Source organism: Neolamprologus multifasciatus, chromosome 19 (assembly GCF_963576455.1).
Source record: "Neolamprologus multifasciatus chromosome 19, fNeoMul1.2, whole genome shotgun sequence".
NCBI classification, from domain to species: Eukaryota; Metazoa; Chordata; class Actinopteri; order Cichliformes; family Cichlidae; genus Neolamprologus; species Neolamprologus multifasciatus.
In genome coordinates, this window is record NC_140457.1 from 4,498,885 (window position 1) to 4,519,362 (window position 20,478).

The 20,478-nt window shown below is 42.2% G+C and overlaps 1 protein-coding gene and 1 long non-coding RNA gene across 3 annotated transcripts in view; one reads left to right on the plus strand and one right to left on the minus strand.

Annotated features, from left to right (window-relative positions):
* LOC146495755 (uncharacterized) overlaps positions 1–20,478 on the plus strand; it is a 112,332-nt gene that overhangs the window by 62,410 nt on the left and 29,444 nt on the right. The gene's annotated exons all lie outside the window — the stretch shown is intronic.
* The window catches only part of lingo2b (leucine rich repeat and Ig domain containing 2b), a 48,518-nt gene continuing 28,905 nt past the window's right edge, over positions 866–20,478 (minus strand). The window contains exons 1-2 of one of the 2 annotated variants that reach the window (XM_085143783.1): positions 11,632–17,108; positions 866–10,054 (exon numbers count right to left, since the gene is read on the minus strand). In XM_085143783.1, the coding sequence (XP_084999909.1) occupies positions 8,143–9,981 (1,839 nt within the window). In that variant the 5' untranslated portion in view covers positions 9,982–10,054; positions 11,632–17,108 and the 3' untranslated portion in view covers positions 866–8,142. Of the gene's footprint in view, positions 10,055–11,631; positions 17,109–20,478 lie in introns of those variants that run through there. The other variant, XM_085143781.1, reaches the window with a different exon arrangement.

Below are 20,478 nucleotides of genomic sequence, written 5' to 3' on the forward strand. Positions count from 1 at the left end.
TTTTGATAAGCAGTGTAAAACGGCAAATTAGTTTGTGCTCTGACATCATGTTAGCAACTGAGAAACTCCAAGCAATAGACGTGTAAAAACATCTGTATTATGGGGATTTACTGGGATAGTTTTTAATAGCTAGCAACTGGCCAGTTGCGATGTTGATCCAGGCCCAACATTATTACGATGATATAGGAACAACACCACACTGAGACATCAGCTGAGAGATATATGTGCTCCAGCAGATCCTGGGTCTTTCCGGGTTCTACCTGCCTCCTCCTGGTAGAAAATTCCTGCCTCACATCACAGCGGAGGATCCAGGAGGTATCATACTCAGATGCCTGAACCACCTCAAGAGCCTACTTTTGATGGTGAGGAGCAGTGACTCTACTCCCGAATGCCTAGTCTCACTAGGGTAAGGATAATGTTATACGCCCATTGCAAGCTTGAAGTAGTCTTTGGGTTTTAGCTATTTTGTAACCAACAAGTTGCAACCATGAGAGTGTGCAGTAAACCAGATTTCTTAATCAGATCCACCACTCACTTGTAAACAGTGTTGGGAAGGTTACTTTTAAAATGTATTCCATTACAGATTACAGAATACATGCCCCAAAATGTATTCTGTAACGTATTCTGTTACGTTACTCAATGAGAGTAACGTATTCTGAATACTTTGGATTACTCAATATATTATCATGCTGTTTACAACTACATGAATGTACTATTGCTGTGATTTATTACTGTTACTGAAGGTCCGCGGCTCCGAACCGTAGTAAAGGGACCTCTGGCTAATACGGTGGGTTCTGTGTCGGCTTGTAGCCGAAAACTAGCTTTACTTTGTTGTCTGGGTCAACTTTGCTAGCAGAGACAGAGAGAGGCGTTGAAAGGCTGCTCCAACGGAACTTATTGTTTTTGGAGGAAAACACGAACACGGTGTACAGTCGAGTCTTAATAGCTTACTTACAACTGGGCTCGTCAGACACTCTTCTTGGCTGCAGTGGTTATTATTATATTTACATGCTTCCAGCTCCCGTTTTTGCTCGATGACAGCTCGTACTTTTCCTTTTTCTCCCTCCCTCGCTCACAGACACATAACGGGTATGGCAGTCCATTCTCCCTGCAGCACGGACTACACTGCCTATGATGCTACATTCTTTAGAGCTATACCTGTAGCATTCTGCCTATTAGCTTAGCACAACAACAACAACAAAAAGGCCTCTCTCACCCAGGAAACACGCAGAGAGAGAGAGCGTCACCCTGTAACCATGGCAACCGTAACGCTGCCGCCTGGAACAACAGAACGTAGCTGTCAAACAAAACCCAAACAGTCCTGACCCGCCACAATATGAAACAGGGAAGTACCGCCGTGTAATCCATTTATTTCAACAAAGTAACTGTATTCTAAATACCACCTTTTTAAACGGTAACTGTAACGGAATACAGTTACTCATATTTTGTATTTTAAATACGTAACAGCGGTACATGTATTCCCTTACTCCCCAACACTGCTTGTAAAGTCAGATTTCACAATACCAGCATGGTATTTGTCAAAATCATCAAGACAGAGCTTTAAAACATGACTTCATGTACCAGTGCGTGTTGCCATGGCAGCCACATCCATTTTTATATACAGTCTTTGTGTGTAATGTGGTCTAGGACTACAACCTTTGACAAAATAGTATCTGCAAAACAGAAATGCATTAAGATAAACTAAAATTATGGTGAATTACAGGTCATACACAATCAAGCAGCTGCAGTAGTAAACTCTGAAGCACATTAAGGTAAGCAAATCTTATGAAATTAAGATTAGTTTGTTAGAATATGAATGTGTTATTTGTTCTTTAAAAGGTCACAGAAACAGCATGTGAATGTTTTCATCCTCTTATCAGATAATATTCACTTCCTTCTGCTATCCTCCTCTGCAGAGATACATGGACACCTCAAATTAAAACGTAGCCAACTCATTCAAAGATGCCAAGCTACAGCTTTAGGAGCTGTAAACACAATTATAAATCCAGGGCTCCATCTGTTTTACGCAGCTAAGTTTTACTCAGTTAAATGAACAATTTCTTCTGGTCTGAACATCCCGAAAATGATCAGTTTTCCAACTGTTTCCAACTCTTTTTTCTTTGCTGTGTTAGTTGGATTCTTTCAGCTACAGGGCTTAGCTTCTATTACACAAGTTCAACACTAGTCCCATCAAAACTATAACGTTATACTTTTACATTTTGTCTCAGAGGGTCTTCTGGGGTCCGACGTGGCACGAACTCGCCATCTCTGCGGACCGACTCGATTAGCGACTGACCTTTCATTATCGTCTGCACGTCATCAGCGAGCTTCGGGGCACTGGGGAGAGCTGGTGCACCAAACTCCAGATTTCTTATTGATCTGCGTTACTGTGAAGCATGCATCAAAACAGCACAGGAGGAACTGACTGGAGGAACCAGACAGCGAAAGGTAGCAGGGATAATGATTGGTTACACAACCGAGGCAGGGACAATTTAAAAAATAAATAAGTAAAAAAAAAAAGAAAATCTGTATCCTGTCAAGTTTGGTTACAAGTTAAAACTGAATGAAAACAAAATGTACTTTTTCAGAGTGTGGAAGCAATTCTCCCCAGAGTTATGGCTCATTAAGTCAGCCCAAGCAATTCACAGCTACATAAGCAACAAAGATAAAGTTTGGAAACTTTAAATTAAACATTTTTCAAGTGCCTGACAATCTGCTTCCATATCCGCTTCTCAACTACTAAAATACAAAACAAAAAAAGCTATGAGTGAGGAACAAATGGTTTTATTTCAAGTACTGGCTAACAGGTCAGAGATTGTACAATAATTTGGATCGTCCACTCTTGAAAACCTCTATTTCATTCATTCTTTTGGTACAGCTGCAGGTGGTGACACACTCTTTATAAAGAGCCTTTATGATGTGCGAAGTAATTCATTTAAGAGTGCATGGCTCTGCGTGTGAAAACCTCTACTTGAGTGGCACCAAACACTCTGTAAGTGTTTTAATCCACTTAAAATGCTGGCATCGTACATTTACTGCAGAAAATGATGGCTCTGCTTTTAATCAGGCGTAAAACGGAGCTAATAACATTGTGTTTCTTTGACTGATCACTAAGCAAGAGAGTCTTTTACAATATAAATTACACCGTTAACGGCTCGAAATGAGCTCAGATCATTAAAGGACTGATTTGGAAATCCTCTACTGAGCAGAAGAAAAGAGGGAAGGAGTAACAGATTTATTGCATTTTCGTGGCATTGTTTACAGCAGTCGTTCAGTGAAAGGAAAACTCCAATGGAAACAATGAAAGCCTGTTGGAGCAACTTTGATCCTGCCTTCATAAGGACTCAGCGCAGCCTGAATATTCTGTGTGAGCTTTCACACACACAGCTTTCTATTGGAGCAGCATAACTGGCATTACTTTGTACATTTTGCCTATTTCTCAGTGTGAGGATGTGTACATGTCAGTTGTTGTTATCAACAAAGCAGCGATATGACCTTATGTACGTTATCGCCTTACCTTAGAGTCAGGTCATGTAACGTGGCGTGTTCCCAGAATTTACAGGCTTTTTTAGGATACATGCACGCTACAGCTCAAAGTGTCCCAGTTCTGATGTTTTTCTTTCATGTGGCCCAGTTTTAATGTTTTCTGATCAGTGTAAACAGCAAAATAACTGCATGGAGTCGCAGTTTTCCAGCTCCAGTCTGGACCACACGGAGGTGTGCTGCACAACCAGATCAGCTTGAATATGAAAACATGGTCATGTGCAGGAGTTTCTTCAGATTCACTCTGCAGCAGAACACGTCCAAGGTGAACTATGTGAGAAAGAAATTTAATAGCAGAGTTGAAATTTCTTTTCTTTTTTTGGAAGCCTTTTATTTAGTATATTTGTTTAAAATATTTTGGGGTCACAGAAATATTACTTTGTTAGCACTGTAGCTATCTGGTGATTGATGATAAGGACTAGTGATTACATTTAGTCAATAATCAGCAATCTGAGAAAGATTGCTACAGTAAATTGTCCTGAAGCAGGATCAGCAGGACTTCAGACCTCCTCTTAATTCAGTAAAATCTCTCTTTTAAAATCACTGAGATGACATTTTTAGCAGAGAAATGTATAACAAACAAGCCAGCATCAACTAGTGTTGAAGGTTAATACAAGGCTTCCCGCTGGTAAAGCAGAAAGGCTAGCTGGATCTCACCATGCAGAAAACAGCAGGGACAGATGCAACAAAAACTACATGGGATATAAAACACCAAATACCTATCAGAGCATGTTCTACTTGTAACAGGACACTAAATATTTTCTATCTGAACTGATCTAAAAGTCAGAAATTTGAGCTTAACAACCTGTGAACATTCATAGATAGGCATAAATATATATTATTTACATGTAAGTGTTAACAGTTTATTTTTTATTTTTTTTTAAAAGGAGCACAAATGATGTCCCCAATGACAGCAGCCCAAAAAACTCAAGCTGTGAATTAAAGTGTGAGAACTTCTTAAAGTAAGTGTGATTTGAAGATACATCCTCACCCTTTGACAGCGATCTCCAGGTTAAAGAGAATTAATTAGATAAGTAATGCACTTAATGTAAATGGGCTGTATTTATATTTCTTAGTTTGACATCATGCTGTTTACTGAGGGTGCGGTATGATCAGGTATGGTACAGAGCTTCAGCTAAAAGCGATGAATTCTGGGATAGGTTGGGCCACGAAGGATACACCTGACCTATCCTTCAAATCCACGGTAATCCATTTGGAGCAGCCTTCGAATTGGGACGCTTGGCTGTGACGTAATCGTCCTCCGAAGTAGGGCTGGGCGATATATCGAGTTTTTAAAAAATATCGATATATTTTTATACGAGATATAAGATGTGACAATATCCTTTATATCAATATAGTCTATGTTACGTTATAACTATACTTGTGGAGCCGCAAGTTTGCCTCTCTTTCGTCCACTTTTGTCTTTACGCAACATTACTCGGCCTCGCCCCGCCTTCACTGAACACAACTCCCCCTCCTCCCCCATCGCTTCACCTGCAGGAAGCGACAAGATGGACACGGCAAATCTTCGTTAACGAGTTACTGCGCATCGCTCCGTGCGTGGGGCTGGACGCCGTCAACGTGTTAGCTAGCTAACCACGCTAACGAGCTAACCACGCTAACGCCATGCAGCCCAGAGGCGCTGCACAGCCTAAAATCCTTTCATTTTCTCAAAAGTTGACAGCGCGCCTTATGTATGAATTCTGGTTGTGATTGATGGCCGCGAAGCGATTTTATGTGGCACACAGCGCTCAGCAATCTGTCAAAAAATGTTTTAGTACGACTTTGGTAAGCTACGGTGCTGCACTGGTTGATGGATTGTCAGAGCATTACGGCTACCGAGGAGCCTCGCGGAGTGATACGTACTGTGCTTCAACGTCATATTACCCTACTGTGTATAAGGACCATAAATGGCACCTGTTAAGAGACGTGGTTATGAAGAGGATTTCAAACTCAATGCTGTCAGTCACACAGTAGAAGTTGGGAACAGAGCAGCTGTGAAATCTGTCTTTGTTACTATGCTCAGCATCTTTTAGTTTACATTTTGACTGCACAATTGTGAGCTTTTTGTTATGCACAAAAACAACATTGTTTTCTTTTATTTATGGAGCATTATTATTTAATAAATGCTCATAATTTATTTTTGAGTAAATTTTATGTACATCTATGCTCTATGTTAATAAAAGTGCCTGTGTGACATCTGGGACACAGCTTTGACTAAGAACTCTCTTTTTGTTCTTACTTTATGGCTTAAAAAAAATAAATAAATCGAGATATATATCTTATATCGCCGTCCAGGTAAAATATATCGAGATATGAATTTTGGGTCATATCGCCCAGCCCTACTCCGAAGGATGCGGCCTATGAATTGGGACACAATTATCACCTCAAATAAATGTTAGCATCATCGTGTGACTGTTAGCATACTGATTTTCATAGTTAACATTTTCATCACGTCTTGGTTTTGCTAGATTTCGTCATTAACCAAAGATCTTAACCCTCTCAGGCTCAAATTAAACTTTTTGTTGCTAATGCACAACCAAGTCCTGCAGTGGTACTTCTGAGTAAAAAAAAACAACTCATAAAATAAGTATGTGGGGTAATCAGGTTGTTAGTTTTTAACTGTTGCAAATCGGCAACGCCTGCCTTGAGAGGGTTAAAAGTTAAAATGTTAGGGAATTGAATGTGATTGCCGAAAAAGGAACATAAACACCAAATTTCATGACAATTCATCCAACTGTTTCATTTTAATTTTATTGTCAATGATTTGGTGTTTCAGGATCTGCAAAACCTGGGGCTATGGATACTTGTGTTAACTATCAAAACCCAAGTGGCCAACTGCAGCTAGCTTGACTACAGATGTGATAAATAGCACTGAACTGTAGCATATTAAAGCGGCATGCTTTAACTTTGAAAAACCGCCACCATGCTGAGCACTGTGTGGTATTCCTGATGTTAGAGTGCAATTAATTGAGCCAAAATAGCTCATAAATGTGCATGTTTGACACCATGACATATCAGCCACACTGTTCCTATAATATTAAACTAATAAAATAAGTAAAAATCACATTAATTAAGTCATATAAAATCATGCATACTTGCTTATGAAGAAGTGATATAACTCCAGATTTAGGGGTATGATTAAGATTTATTTCCTTTTGAAAATATACCCATAAATTTGTCATATGAAAACAATTATACAACCTTGAACATTTTATCACAACAGGATCACACAAGTTAACACCCACATCCCTGCATTACAAAGAATTGCCCTTAATTGAGTCACTTTTTTTTTTGTTTTCTCGAAACATTTAGAACAATTTCAACAACAACGGAAACCCCCCCCTTAAACAGTACAAGATCCACTACAACTTTAAAATTTCCATCTATTAAATACCCAGGACCTTTCGGTACCCCCTGGGAAGCATCCCGACACGCTAGCTTGAAGTGATGCGCTCAAAGAAAAATGCGAGAGGAAGGGGAATTCAACCCATAAATCTGCGAAGCTCAACTGTGTCTTGTCCCAAAGAGGGCACTGGCCAGTAAATCTTTGCCATTGTGTCTAGCTTTTATATCATATCAGGGGATTTGTCTGGCAGAAAAATCTCCAATGATTTATTATGTTATAAAATGGGTTTAGCATGCCATTTCTATGGCTAGAAGCCTTTCCAGAGCAATAACAGAATTGTCCACTGCTGTTTGTCAGGAAAAGCGTTTTGTTTTGCTGGGAAGTGAGCTCCAAGGGAAAGACAAAGCTCTGGCCTCACATTATAACTACGTTTCTGTAAGTTTAGAAAAAACTATCCAGTGTTGAAGTCATTCCAAGGAGGACAATGACCCCTTTTCGTAATGTAGCTATGCAGCATCTCTTTTGAATATATTAATTGTCATTTTGCATACAAACATATATAATCCTCTGTTTTACTCAACAGTGGCGTTGGTGTCGTTACGATGACCGAACGAGAAGAAAAAGGCCTGGAAAAATGCTTTGGACCCCATCATTCGCTTTAATTGTTCCACCCGACAAGAAAGGCAATGCGTGCACATGCACAAAGAAACACACGAATGCAACATGCGCACACAGATGCACGCGCACACACAAGCACGCACGCACACATGAACACAACGCGCACCTTTCACACTGCAGCTAAGATGGGTATTAGACAATTTAGTCCTGACATGTTGCAGCGATGATAGCTCTACTGCCACGCAACGACGTCCCCTGTCACTCCCGGCGGCTCCCTCCTTCACCTTGATGTCACGGTGAGTCGACAACATCATTACTCATCACATCACCACTGAATCACATGCCTAGTGCAACACTATATCACTCCCATATTGATATGTTGGTTATAGTATTATATTCAGTGTACTGTATGAGAACATTATTTCATATAAACACGTCCACGGTTTCATATATCACTTTTATGGTCACATGTCCACAACGTCACCGTCATATCGACACCCACTATAAATGTACATGACTTTCATTTGTCACAAATCCACTGTGTCATAGAAAAAACTTTTTTTCCCCCCCTAACTGATATGTGTGCACTGTGCCGTTAACACCGTTATGGTGTGTGTCAGTCTGCGTTCTTTTCAGATCATTTTCATGTTGACCCTTCGTGGGCCGCTTGTTTCCGTCGCCTCTGCTGAAGCCCCGTTGGATTTGCGAGGGACGTACTCCATATCGAAGTTGCTCTTATGGCGTCCTTTCCCTCGGCTCCAGGCAAACAGAAACAGGAAGCAGAAGATGACCACACCTAGGAAGGACAGGCAGCCCATGGCTGTAGATATAATGATAGTCTTAATGTCTAATGTGTCTGTCATGTTGTACAGTGCAGTCCCATTCCCCGATGTGCTGTTGGAGTCTGTCAGATTATTTGTGCTCCTGTTGCTATAGTGAGATCTATCCCCGATGCTCAGACTCTTCACAGCTAAAGAGGCCGAAAGGCTAGCATTGCCAGCGGGGTTGCTGGCGATACACCTATACACCCCGTGGTCATGCAGCTCTGCTGTCTTGATCTCAAGGGTACCATCTGGTCGGACCTCCACCCTACCGCGGCTTTTGGCTGTGATATAGCGTCTGTGAGGTGTAATCCAGACCACAGATGGCTGTGGCGCTCCCTCTGCCATGCAGCTCAGACGGGCAGGCTGGCCTTCGTCAGCCATCAGCAGCTGTGTGGTGTTGGGTCCAATCCGTGGCTTGGTGCAGGTCATGTATTTGGACACCAGAGGCTCCTTGAGGTCCTGGAGAGTTTGCCCAATGAGGTTCTGAGGTGCACTGCACTTAGGCTGGACATCCAAAATCTGCAGAGAAGGGGGCTTGTGGCTGTTGAGCAGCCAAAGCAATCTGCAGTCGCACACTAACGGGTTTCCACCCAAACAAAGCCTCTTCAAGCTGTCTAGAGAGGCGAACACTCCCTTCTCCAGAGAGTCCAGTCGGTTCTCTGACACATCCAGTAGTTGTAAAGATTTGAGGCCCGCAAAAGCAAAGGGCTCTATAGAAACCAGCTGAGCCCCTTGGAGGCGGAGCTCCAGCAAGTGTGGGAGTTGGCCCAGATCTCCCTGGTGGATGTGCTGGATGCGGCAGTAGGACAGGTTGAGATGCGTGAGGTAGGGTAGGTTGTGCAGTGCTGTGCCTGGGAAGGCAGTCAGGTTAGTGTTGGTTATGAACAATGTTGTGAGGTTGAGGCCATGCAGCGAGAGGGGAGGCAGCGTGTCCAGCCAGGGCCAGAAATCAATCTCTAAATGGCGGAGACGAGATAACCTCTTAAAAGAGAAAGGCTTAAGGAAACTAATGCTCAGGTAGCGCATGCGCAGCTCGACCAGGCTGTGCAGATGTGCCAGAGCGTCACTAGGTACGACCGTCAAATTGGAACGTTCCAGTGTCAGGCTTTGAAGTCCGAGTAATCCAGTAAAGGCCCGCTGAGAGATGAAAACCAGCTCGTTATCGCCCACCTCCAGTGACGTCAACCTACGCAGATCTTGAAAGGCATGATCCAGAAGAACCACCAGTCTGTTGTGGCTGAGATCAAGGCGGGTGAGGTTGGTCAGGCCCGACAGAACGCCGACAGGAACCAGTTGGAGAAGGTTACTGCGGAAGTTGAGCGAGCGGAGAGCAAGCTGAGAACGAAATGAACCAGGCTCGACCGCACTGATGAGGTTGTCGCTGAGATCCAGGTCTTCTAGTTGCTGGAATGAAGAGAAGTTGTCCGGCGTGATGACGCGCAGCTTGTTCTTACTTAGGTCTAGGACACGTGTCTCAATGGGGATGCCTTCGGGGATGGTGAGGAGGCGCTTGCGGTGGCAACTGACCGATTTGCTTGGAGCAGAGCAATCGCATCGGGCGGGGCAGCTCAGAACCGAGCTGGCCAGGAGAAGCAGCAAGGCCCCGCCCAGAAAGAGGTGGCAGTGGTGCGGGGCTGGGTGTCGCATGTCTCTTTTACCCACGATGCCCTCTTTCACGGCACAGCTTCTTGTGCATACAGAGCACCATCACGAACAAGCTCTGCAAGACATGAACAAGAAATGTGTTAAATTACACTTACGCTCAGGCTGCACCCTCCGCCTTCGTGCATTTTTCAACCTTTTACAACCTTTTACACTTTGTCTACTTAAGCTGCCAACTCTGTTCTCCTTTAATGAACTGTCCCTTTTCCTGGCGAGGTGGATATGAGGGAATTAAACTCCCAGCAGGGCGAGACACAGCAAGAAATAGAAATATCAGCCGCAGAAAAAATGTGAACGTTCATCACTGTGTTAGCACAAAAGGTTGCAGGCTAACTGGAGATGTTTTACGAGGATGGAAGATGTTTCAGCCCGATGGCGAGAAATGTCCCTCGTTAGAGTCCGCTGAGGCTGAATGCCCATGTGGATTTGTTGTTGCTGCATTTGTGTGTGAGTTGGTTTTGCAGCGTGTCTGAGGGGGTGGGTTAGGAAGTGGAACATGTGGCAGGAGCTCAAACTAAAATCCAGACTAAACAGAAAATGAAATGACAGCGTGTGTTTGCTGCTATAATTAAATCTACAGAGTTCTGCCAGCACATGTAACCCCAACACAATGAATGGAAGTATTTATTTAGCGATCGGCATATTGAGTCAACTCACTTATTGTTAAATATTGCACATTGTGTTTCTATAATTTTCACTAAGATGTTGTGACAAATGGTAGTTCCACATGCTTTCTCTTCTTTCTTTTCTGTGCTTATCATTTTTTTGTTATGGTGCATGCATTTGCATTGCACTTTGCACTGCTTAAATAACCCAGCAATACTTATTGTATTTTGAAAAATACATTTTAATTTTTGCAGCGCAGTAGACTAAGACCTCTGCAGCCACTGTGCATGTTTCGCCGTGCACGTGATTTATTCTCAGCTCGTGATTATACAAAAGGTGTTTACCGTGGCCACATTTGCTGCTTTGCGTAACAGTACATGCAACTGTTTCCAGTTAAATCATTTTGAGTTCATTCAAACCAAATTCTTTCCATTATGTTTAAGGAGACAAATGCAAAAGTGGCCACTTGCACAAGTTTTTTTTCCCACATGGGTGAGGTGATTACACACTAATCATTTTCAGAGGCTGCTTTAGTGAATTTCAATACGCATTTTTATTCATTTGCCCTGCGAATAATTTCCATTCCTGCAAAGGCAGGGCTGGAAAGGAAGCATAGATAACAGCAGGGTAATGAGGAGACGGATGCAGAGTTCAACAGTAAAATGTTATCTCTAAGAGCCGAATCTCTCCATGGCTCGGAAAGACACAGACTTTGACAGAAAAAACCACCAGTGAGCAGCCACAGGTTGTTGAATTGACAGATGGCTATGTAGACAGAGAGGCTGACCATAATTGCCTCATTACCAGTAGTATTTGCATTCGGCTCATGGCTATCTTTGCCAATTAGGTGTGCAAAACGTAAGGCACATCTGTGAGTGGTGGAAATTTGAATGCTCTGTGATAAAGGCGAAGAAAAATGGGAGAAATATGAAAGGCGCCTTTAGAAAAGCTTTTCGACTGCTCGCGGAGCTCGCAAAGCAAAAATCCTGCCAAGGTAAGCAGATGATGAGCACACAGACAGACACGTACCTTACTTTGATAGTGAAGTGAGTGACGTTCAGAAAATAGCTGAGATGAGGCAGAAGGAGCCATGCACGCTCACTCATCCTCTTTCTTACAGCACTCACCCCACCGCTCAGCTCATCAGCCGCACCGCTCGCATCTCCATATCTCTGCCTTTCTTTCCCCTTTTCTTTCTATCGCTCTTTTATCTCCGTATCCTCCTGTTCACACATCTTCCACCTAACTCCTTTTCTCTCCGCGCTCCTGCCTGGCAAAAGCCCCAGTCCGTTCATCAGTCCCTGCAGGCTGGGTTTTTATCGATCGCGGCGCAGACACATCAGATGCCAGGAATGTAGCCTTTAACAAAGAGCAGGCCGTTGCCACAGCAACTACAAACCCTTACTCCCATCCGCTCTGTGTTGTCTGCCAATCAAATTAATGAAAAAAGGAAGGGATAGAGTAAGGGCGGGGGGTGATGTTTTTCCATATTCATTTAGTTTCATATTGAGACAACAAACTATTTGAATGTATGGGTAGAAATTGAGGTCGGCTGGTAGAGCCAAGCTCACTTTAAGGTGTTTCCAAGCTGTCATTCCGAGCGCCTATTTGTCGGCCTGTCTTGTTGCTCATCCATCTGGTGCTCTGGTAACTATGTCTCTCTACCTTATTATCCTTCCACATGCCTGCTTCTTTCGTTGTGTATTTATCAGTCTGCCCTCACCCGCCAGCTTCTCTTCCTCCCTGCTTCTCTGTTTAATAATTACAGTCCACTTGTCTTTTGCTGCAGTGGGGAACTGGCCTGCTGATGTGCTGATGAGTCGTGTGTCAGGCGGTCCTGCCACGGCTCTGCTCTGAGAGTTAGCGTACAAACGGAAGCGGCACCATCTCGTCAGTTATTAAAGCTTGTATCAGGAGTAAACTGGCTGTTGTTTTACGCTTTAATTTCTCCACAGTTAGAAGAGGTTTTAAAAAATGAAGCAGAGGAAAATTTTATGCATTTTAAAGCAGAAATTGTGGGAAAAAAAACTGTACAGTTAGTATATTGCTTCATGAATCAAAATCTGTCCAGGTTCCCATGCACTGGTGCAATAAAGGTGATTCCCACAAGACTCCAAATCATGTCCTTGGATTAAAATACTATTTCACCATTTGTGCAAGCGCATAACCTTGAAAACTGATGTAGCTTTGATTCTTCTAAAGACCAGCAGTCTGTTTGATGTCCCCACACATACCCAACACCACTCTGCTGCTCGCCGTTCTAGTTTATCTCCACAGAATAGCTGAACGGATAACTGATCACACTTTCTAATAACCATCATTGCAAAATGGTAAATAGTAGTAAACAAAAGTTAAATTAAACTTTCATCATTTTTAACTTGGTTAAAAGTTGTTTTTTTAAACCAACCATAAACTTTGTTTGGCTATTGAAAAAGTTGTGACTGATGTTTAAAAGTATGTGTGAATAGATGGGGGTAGTGATGGGGATGATCTGATATCGTCGTGTTGGTGTTGTTCCCAGATCATCATGAAAATGTTGTTCCAGGTTCAACATTGCAAGTGACCAATCACATTATTGTGACGTTATTCTTTTGCGCACCAACCCATTCGTGCATTTATGAAATTCCAATGTTGCAAGGACAATATCAGTTCTGCTTAGCGTTTATTAAAGGGTCAGGGTCAGGGTCCTTGATTGGTGGACAAAGGCGGTTTCTCGCAGCTTAAGTACAGTTTTTTGTTTTACGCCGTTTTTTCCCGAAGTCGCAAAAGTATGACATCACAACATTCTGATTGGTCACTTGCAATGTTGATCCTGGAACAACCTTTAGTATGATGATCTGGGAACAACATCAATACGAGGATATCAGATCGTGCGTAGTGATGGTTCCTCTCTTAGCTCAGGGCACTCTCACAAAAGAGTTTCACATCCTGGTAAACAAAGGTTTAAAAAAATCACGGGACTGTGGTCATTATCAGTCTCATTGTTTGGTTATGTCTGGCAACGTGTGTGAATCTCTGAAGTGCCTGCAGATGGATGAGGATGTACTTAGTGATCACAAAATACTTTGATAAAATGTGGAAGTCTTTAAATACAAAATCCATTTAGTGATCTATTGACCATTGCATTAAAAATTCATACTCCGAACTCTGAAACATTGCCAATATACACAGGCCGACTTCTGCGTTACATATAGCATATATTCAGCTGCTTGTGAATGCAAATATCCAATCAGTCAACTGCATGGCAGCAAGAAAGCAACAGTAACTCAAATAACCATGTTACAACCAAGATTTGCAGAAGAGCATCTGTGAACACACAACATGTCCAACCTTGACGCAGATGGGCCACTGTAGCGGAAGACCACACTGGAAGCTGGAAACTCAGACTACAATTTATATGAGGTTATTAAAACTGGACCAACACAAAACTTAAAAAGTGTGTCCTGGTCTGCCGAGTTTGGATTTTTACTGCAACATTTGAATGGGAGGGTCAGAATTTGGCATAAATGGCATGAAAGCGTGGATCCAGCTGCCCCGTATCGAAGGTTCAAGCTGGGATTTTTTCTTGGCACATTTTCGGCCACTTAGTACCAAATAAGTCTCGTTTAACAGCAGAGCCTCCCTGAATATTTTTGCTAACTATGTGCATCCCATAGACCTCAGTGTACCAGTCCTTCCAGCAGGATAATGCGGCTAACAGATCTGCAGCAACTGTGCGGTACTACCACGTCAATAGGGACCAAAATCTGTAATGTTTCCAGCACCTTGTTCATGAATCTGTGTCGCAAAGAATTAAGGAAGCTCTGACGACTGTATGGGGTCCAAACTGCTCCTAGCAAGCTGTAACTAATGAAGTAGTCTGTGAGCGTATAGTACCTACTGCGTACACAAACACAGGAAAACAAATTAGCAGTGGATTTGTTTCTTATCACCTTTGACACTGTAACTGTTTTTAAGTGAAACTGCAAGAGAGCATTCACTGGTTAATTGCATTATCCTCCTCCAGATCACATTCGAAGCCCTCTATGTCACGGAAGCTTCTTCTATCAGAGTTACTCCACAGCCACTCAGATCACCACGCCAATTTCTAGTGGGACTTCTGCAGACTTCTAAAAACATCGATGGTTTTTTAGACATATTGTAAAATGCTAAATTAAGTTTGCTTACTTACTTACCCAAGACACACAAATCTTAGAAAAATACAGCAAATCCTGTAACTGTACCCCACATCTTTTTAACATTGTGGCATAATTAAACAAAAATAAGCGAGGCCTTTGCTGAAACAATGGTGTTTTCTGCAGCAACAACTTTGTTCTATACTGAGTAGCACCTGGTGCGAATTAACCAGAGATTAACTAGCTTGTTGTGATGAAGGCTCTGTGTTCCCAGCAAAAAGCTTTTCAGACTTCCAGGCGATGACAGGTGGCGGAGGGAGTGAAAAGCAGATGGGAAAGAAAGCCCGTTTCCAACATGTTAAAGAGTCAGAGGAATAAAAGAAGAAACGAAAAAATACAAACAAGACTGAAAGGAACACATTTGTACTCGGTTGCCAGTTATTAAACATCTAACAGCACATTTAAAAACGTGAGCTCATGACCTTTTAAAACAGCACCAATATGTTTATATTAACAGTGAAGAATATTTATGTATAATATAAAACAGGTCTTTAGTAGAGCCCACAGATGATTATTACTTCTTCTCATTGCCCCTGAGCCAGTGTCTCAGGGAGGAGGGAAGGAAAGATCATGGTCGTGTCCAAATTCATGGGCTGCATCCTCCTGAGGATCCGGCCTTCGCGGTCTACGTGGGTCGGGTCCTCAGAAGGTCGGGTAGGCCGGAAGTAAACGGCTGTGAAATTGGACGGTCTAGCCTTCTGATTAGCGTCACCGCTGTCTGGTGGAGTTTAATAAACTCGGCCGTCTGCTCCTTGCTGTCTAAAATATAACAGGACACTGGCGTAAATTCTCGACAGTCTCACACTTCTGTTTAATCAGTTTTCTGTTTGACGTTTAGTCAGCTGTGTAAAAATCAAGGAGGAACCCACCCGGGGGATTAATAAAGTTTTATTTTATCTAATCTAATAACTTTAATCTCAGCCAAACCGATTTACTCACGAACAAACAAAACACTGAAAAAGGCCCAACAATAACATTTTTAGGTTGTCTAAGTGACTTATATATTACGTTTAACCCGAGCAGCGAAAGTCCGCGGTGATCTGAAAATGATGTGTGCCGTTCTCGGCCGCATCAGTAACCCTCGAGCTCCCGGCTAGCTGTCGAGCTGGTGGGTAGCGGACGTCTCCGAAAACGTCGAAGTACTTTTGCAAATATGCGATATCTTGATAAACCGAGCAGATATTTGATGTTTACACACCTACTTTCTCGCCTGAAAATATGTTAAAAGTTTATTTTGTGACCCAGAAAGATTAGTATGAGTAATTTTAAAACTTAGTAGCGGCTGCCATTGTTGGAAACTGGAGTTTGGGTGGGCCGCGCTATGAATTCTGGGATATGGTAGGCCACGAAGCACACACCCGACCCATCCTTCAAATTCAGGGAAAAGGAGGACACATTTGTCGACTGCATTCGGAGGAGTCTACGAATTTGGACAGCCTTCGGCGCATCGCTGTGACGTAATCGGTCTACAAATGAGGCCTCAGGAGGATGCAGCCCATGAATTTGGACACGACCAATGATACTGATGCAAAAGGTGATCATGTTTAGAATTTGCAGGTGTTGGAGTGTTGAAATTTGTGGCTGGAGGCATCATTCAAAAGAGCAGTAGCCTGCTAACAACAGTGTAAACTGGACACGACGGTTGTTTAACTACACAGGTGGATTTATACAGCGATACTGCTGAATAAAAGTTCAGTGTTTCATTATCTTTGTTAAAGCTTTTTTAAGAAATTGAAAAAACACCCAGCTTGTGTGAAAAGTTTTTCTTGTTCCTTTATGGACTTAATAAACACACACACACACACACGGAAGAATTTAGCCAGGTTACTGAATAGTCAGATATATCAATCTGGATTTGTGCAGACCAATACATAGAATGAACTGTTGGTATTTAATTTTTATTGGCTGGATAAATATGTTAGTGGATTTGGTGCATTAACTCTAAACTGCATTTTCCCAAATACAGCCAGTTACAACTTGGTCCTGATAGATAAGAAACACTTAGGAGAAAAACTGGAGAGATTGGGTCTCTTGGCTGACTTGGGTGAGCTTGAGGAGGAGGTGCTCGAGGAGAGGGCGGTCTGGGTGTGTCTGCGTTCACTGCTGTGTCTGTGATCTGAACTCAGATAATGGTTAGATGGATGGATGGAGGTGCAAAGTGAACTTTAAGCTCGCCACAATGAAGAGTGCAGGATGTGATAGACAAATGTAACACCGAGCCTGCGTTTTTTTAGAAGGAAAAGAGAAAAAGGAGTATTTTCCAACTCATAACTTTTAAGTAGGGGTGCAACGATACACAAAATTCATGGTTCGATACAAAAAAAAATGTTCATGCCTTTTTTATTTGTCATTTATTAAAATTATAAATATATATATTTTAACTCAAACGTACAGTTTTTAAATTTAATGTTGCTGAAACAACAAAGTAATAAAAAAAATAAATCTCTCTGATCGAGAAATCACTCCTCTTTAGAAAAGAGAGTTTATTACAGAGAAATGGCTCTTTCCAAAATAAAAGCTATACTATAGCTTCTTCTGGGCTATATTCTCAGCAGCATATTAAACATATCAGGTCCCCATAAGGAGAATCATGTGCTAACGGCTGTCTAAATGACTCGGGTAAAGTTTGTAGCATGCGTGCTTGTTGTTTTTGTCTGCTTCCACTTGTCTTTGCACTAGGATGCTGTCGGAGTAAATGTGCAGTCATATTCGTTGTGTTCCCACTAGTGCTGTCAGCGTTAATCTGAAATGACGTTAACGCCACAACACGGCAAATCTCCGTTAACGAGCTACCGCGGATCGCCCCTGCATGGGGCTGGACGGCCAACACGTTAATGAGCTAACTGCGCTAACGCACTAGTTCCCACCAATGTAATTGAGCATTGCTAGCACATCCAACATACAGTTTTACTTTAGTCCATGACGCGCTTACCTTCAGGGTCATACGTCACATGAAAACCAAAATAGTTCCAAACGCCACATCTGAATGAGGGTGGGGGAGGTTCAATTTGCCATGTTGCAATGATAGCTTAACTTCTGTCTGCTAGCTTGCCCTGCGCTCAGTGAATCTGCGTTCGACTACTCCGCCCAGGCTGCACTGTCGAGCGCCGATCCACTGAGCGCTCGTCACAGACAGCATCGTCAGAAGGAAAGTTGATAAAATAAATTAAAAATGTTGTATTGTTCGATACATACGCGTACCTAACCGAAAGCACTGTATCGAACGGTTCAATATAGATACGAGTATTGTTGCACCCCTACTTTTAAGCTACACTAACTTAATACTATGGACGAATTGAACGGAAAATGAAAGAAAGCATCGCTTTAAAGTACACGCAGATGTTAATCTGAATATTTAAACTGTGAAAACATTTAATGAAAATTCAGCAACTCAAAAAATTCTACCATTACCAAATTTTGAAATCCAATAATCCTGATGGAAAACAACAGCAACAAATTCCTAATTATACATTTGAGAGTAAAAAATAGTCTTATAACAATGAGTCACTAAACATGATGACACAGGACTTATTCTACGAATGCTCAGCTGTAACTGTGCTAAATGTGATTTATTTTAAAGAGAAAAAATAAACAATGGAACGTTCATTTGACTCACAGCTGTACCTGACCGCCTCCTCACTGAATGGGCTGCTGGTTACTTTTAATAAGAGAGACAGCCACATCACGGTGCAGAAGCCTCCAGCATGTAAAGGGTTAAAGGGATGATTATTATCCTCTGTTATAATCATAATGAGACCAGAACTATAATATGAAAGCATTTACGAAGTAATCTGCACATCACTGACATATGACTCAACACTGCGAGTGGCCTATTTAAATCTGTGGCTCTGACAAGCCTGACCCAGGCTGACATACAGTGGCACACATACAGTACCATAGATGCAGCTTCTCACTTTGAGCTTTACAATATTTTTGGAAAGAGTTGGAGCCAACCCTGTCACGTTCAAGATGCAAAATATACAAAAGCCCATAGAATTCTGGGTAAATTGTAATAGTAAGGCGGGTCATTGAGAAGGGCAGCCTACAGGGTTGAACGTTTTGGGATTTGGTTCTGAATTGGATTAGAGTCACAGTGAAACTGTAGAAAATCTGACAGCCGAAAAGGAGCTGTAGGGTGATGCATGAGTCACTGTGAGACGGAGAGAGAAAGAAAGAAGAGGGTAAAAGAGAGAGAGAGGGAGGGGAGAAGAACATAAAGCAGAAATGCATGAAGAAGTGAAGAAGAGTCACGCTTACAAGATTAGATAAAAACCCTTGTTTTCCTGAGCTGACCGTGACTTCTAATGTACTTTTTACTGCGTGAAGCTGGAGAAACTGATTGCAGCTCTTCCAGCAGATCTCAGTAATACTCAGGCAATGTTCAGCGCACGTGTTGATTTTAATCTGTGGGCTCATCTGTCAAGATGAGCACCATTAAATCCCTGTTCATTATCGCACCACTTACCAAATCTGCGGCCTTTGACAGGAGCAGAGCAAACGCAATTTACACTGGGAGGGACTTAATTGGACCGTAAAAAAAACTTTAGTTTATACAATATCTGTGGCCGCATCTGTGGATTAATAATGCATTTTATTGACACAGCGTGTCCATCACGTTTCTTTTTGCCCTCAGGTGTGCAATAAATCAATGCGTTGTGCTGCAGTTTTGTGAAAAGCACCATTTGCAGGACTGCAACTTTGAGGTAATGATGTTTGCACAGTTAAGCCAATATGTATGGCTAGAGGTAGCCATATAACATTAAAGGCATGTGTTGTCTTTGTGGTTACGGTGCATAATAATCTCCACTATAAATCCTCTCCTCCTCCCACAGGCTCGCAAACGTGAGTCTGTTGTTGAATTCATTTACATGGCTGCAATTATTTTGCAGCCAGCTCCTTGGAAATAAGCCATTATCATTTTCTTCCCACTACAACCCCTGCAAAGGACTTTAATGCAGATTTTACTCTTGCTTTTGCATTATAAAAAGCTTGCATTTCTTTCAAGTTTTCATTTGTCACTTTAGATCACCAGAGTCATAAAAACTGCGCTTCTATTCATCCTTTTGCTTTCTCGCTTAAATAATAAAATGTTCTGCTTTGCTCATTTCCAGATGTATGAGTGGCATGAATAATGGAATTATTTCACATGGGAGAGTTCACATGTAGGCGATTATTATCGGCGGGAACATACTCTGCATGATAATTGACCCGAGAGGACATGTCATTGAACCAGTCATCGTTTTTGTGCATATCTGATGCACAAACAAATGTGCGTGCAAACGCTGATGATGATTCAACAAGCAACTATGCTGTGACACGGTGAATTAACAAATTATTAGGACTGCATATTCTACTAATGCCATTAGACAAAGAAAGAAACAGGGGAGCTAGAGGACAGCTGAGATTTAGCAAAAGCAGCAGAAAGGCATTGCTGATGCTTTCTGCCTTGGGTGCAGCCGGAGCTCGATTTAATGATAATTCGCTGTGTGTTCGCCACAAATACTAACAAGCCAAATGCATTTTCTATTCTGGGAATTGTGTCACTCTGCACACCCACTGACCACCCTGCAGAGTGCAAAATGTCAGCAGAGCTTTCAGGGTGCTGTTAGGATTCGGAAGTTGAACTGTGTTCTTCTCGGCTAATTAGAGCCTGTGCCTCCAAACTCTGCCAATTAAACAGCTTCTTTCTGCACCAGTGGCC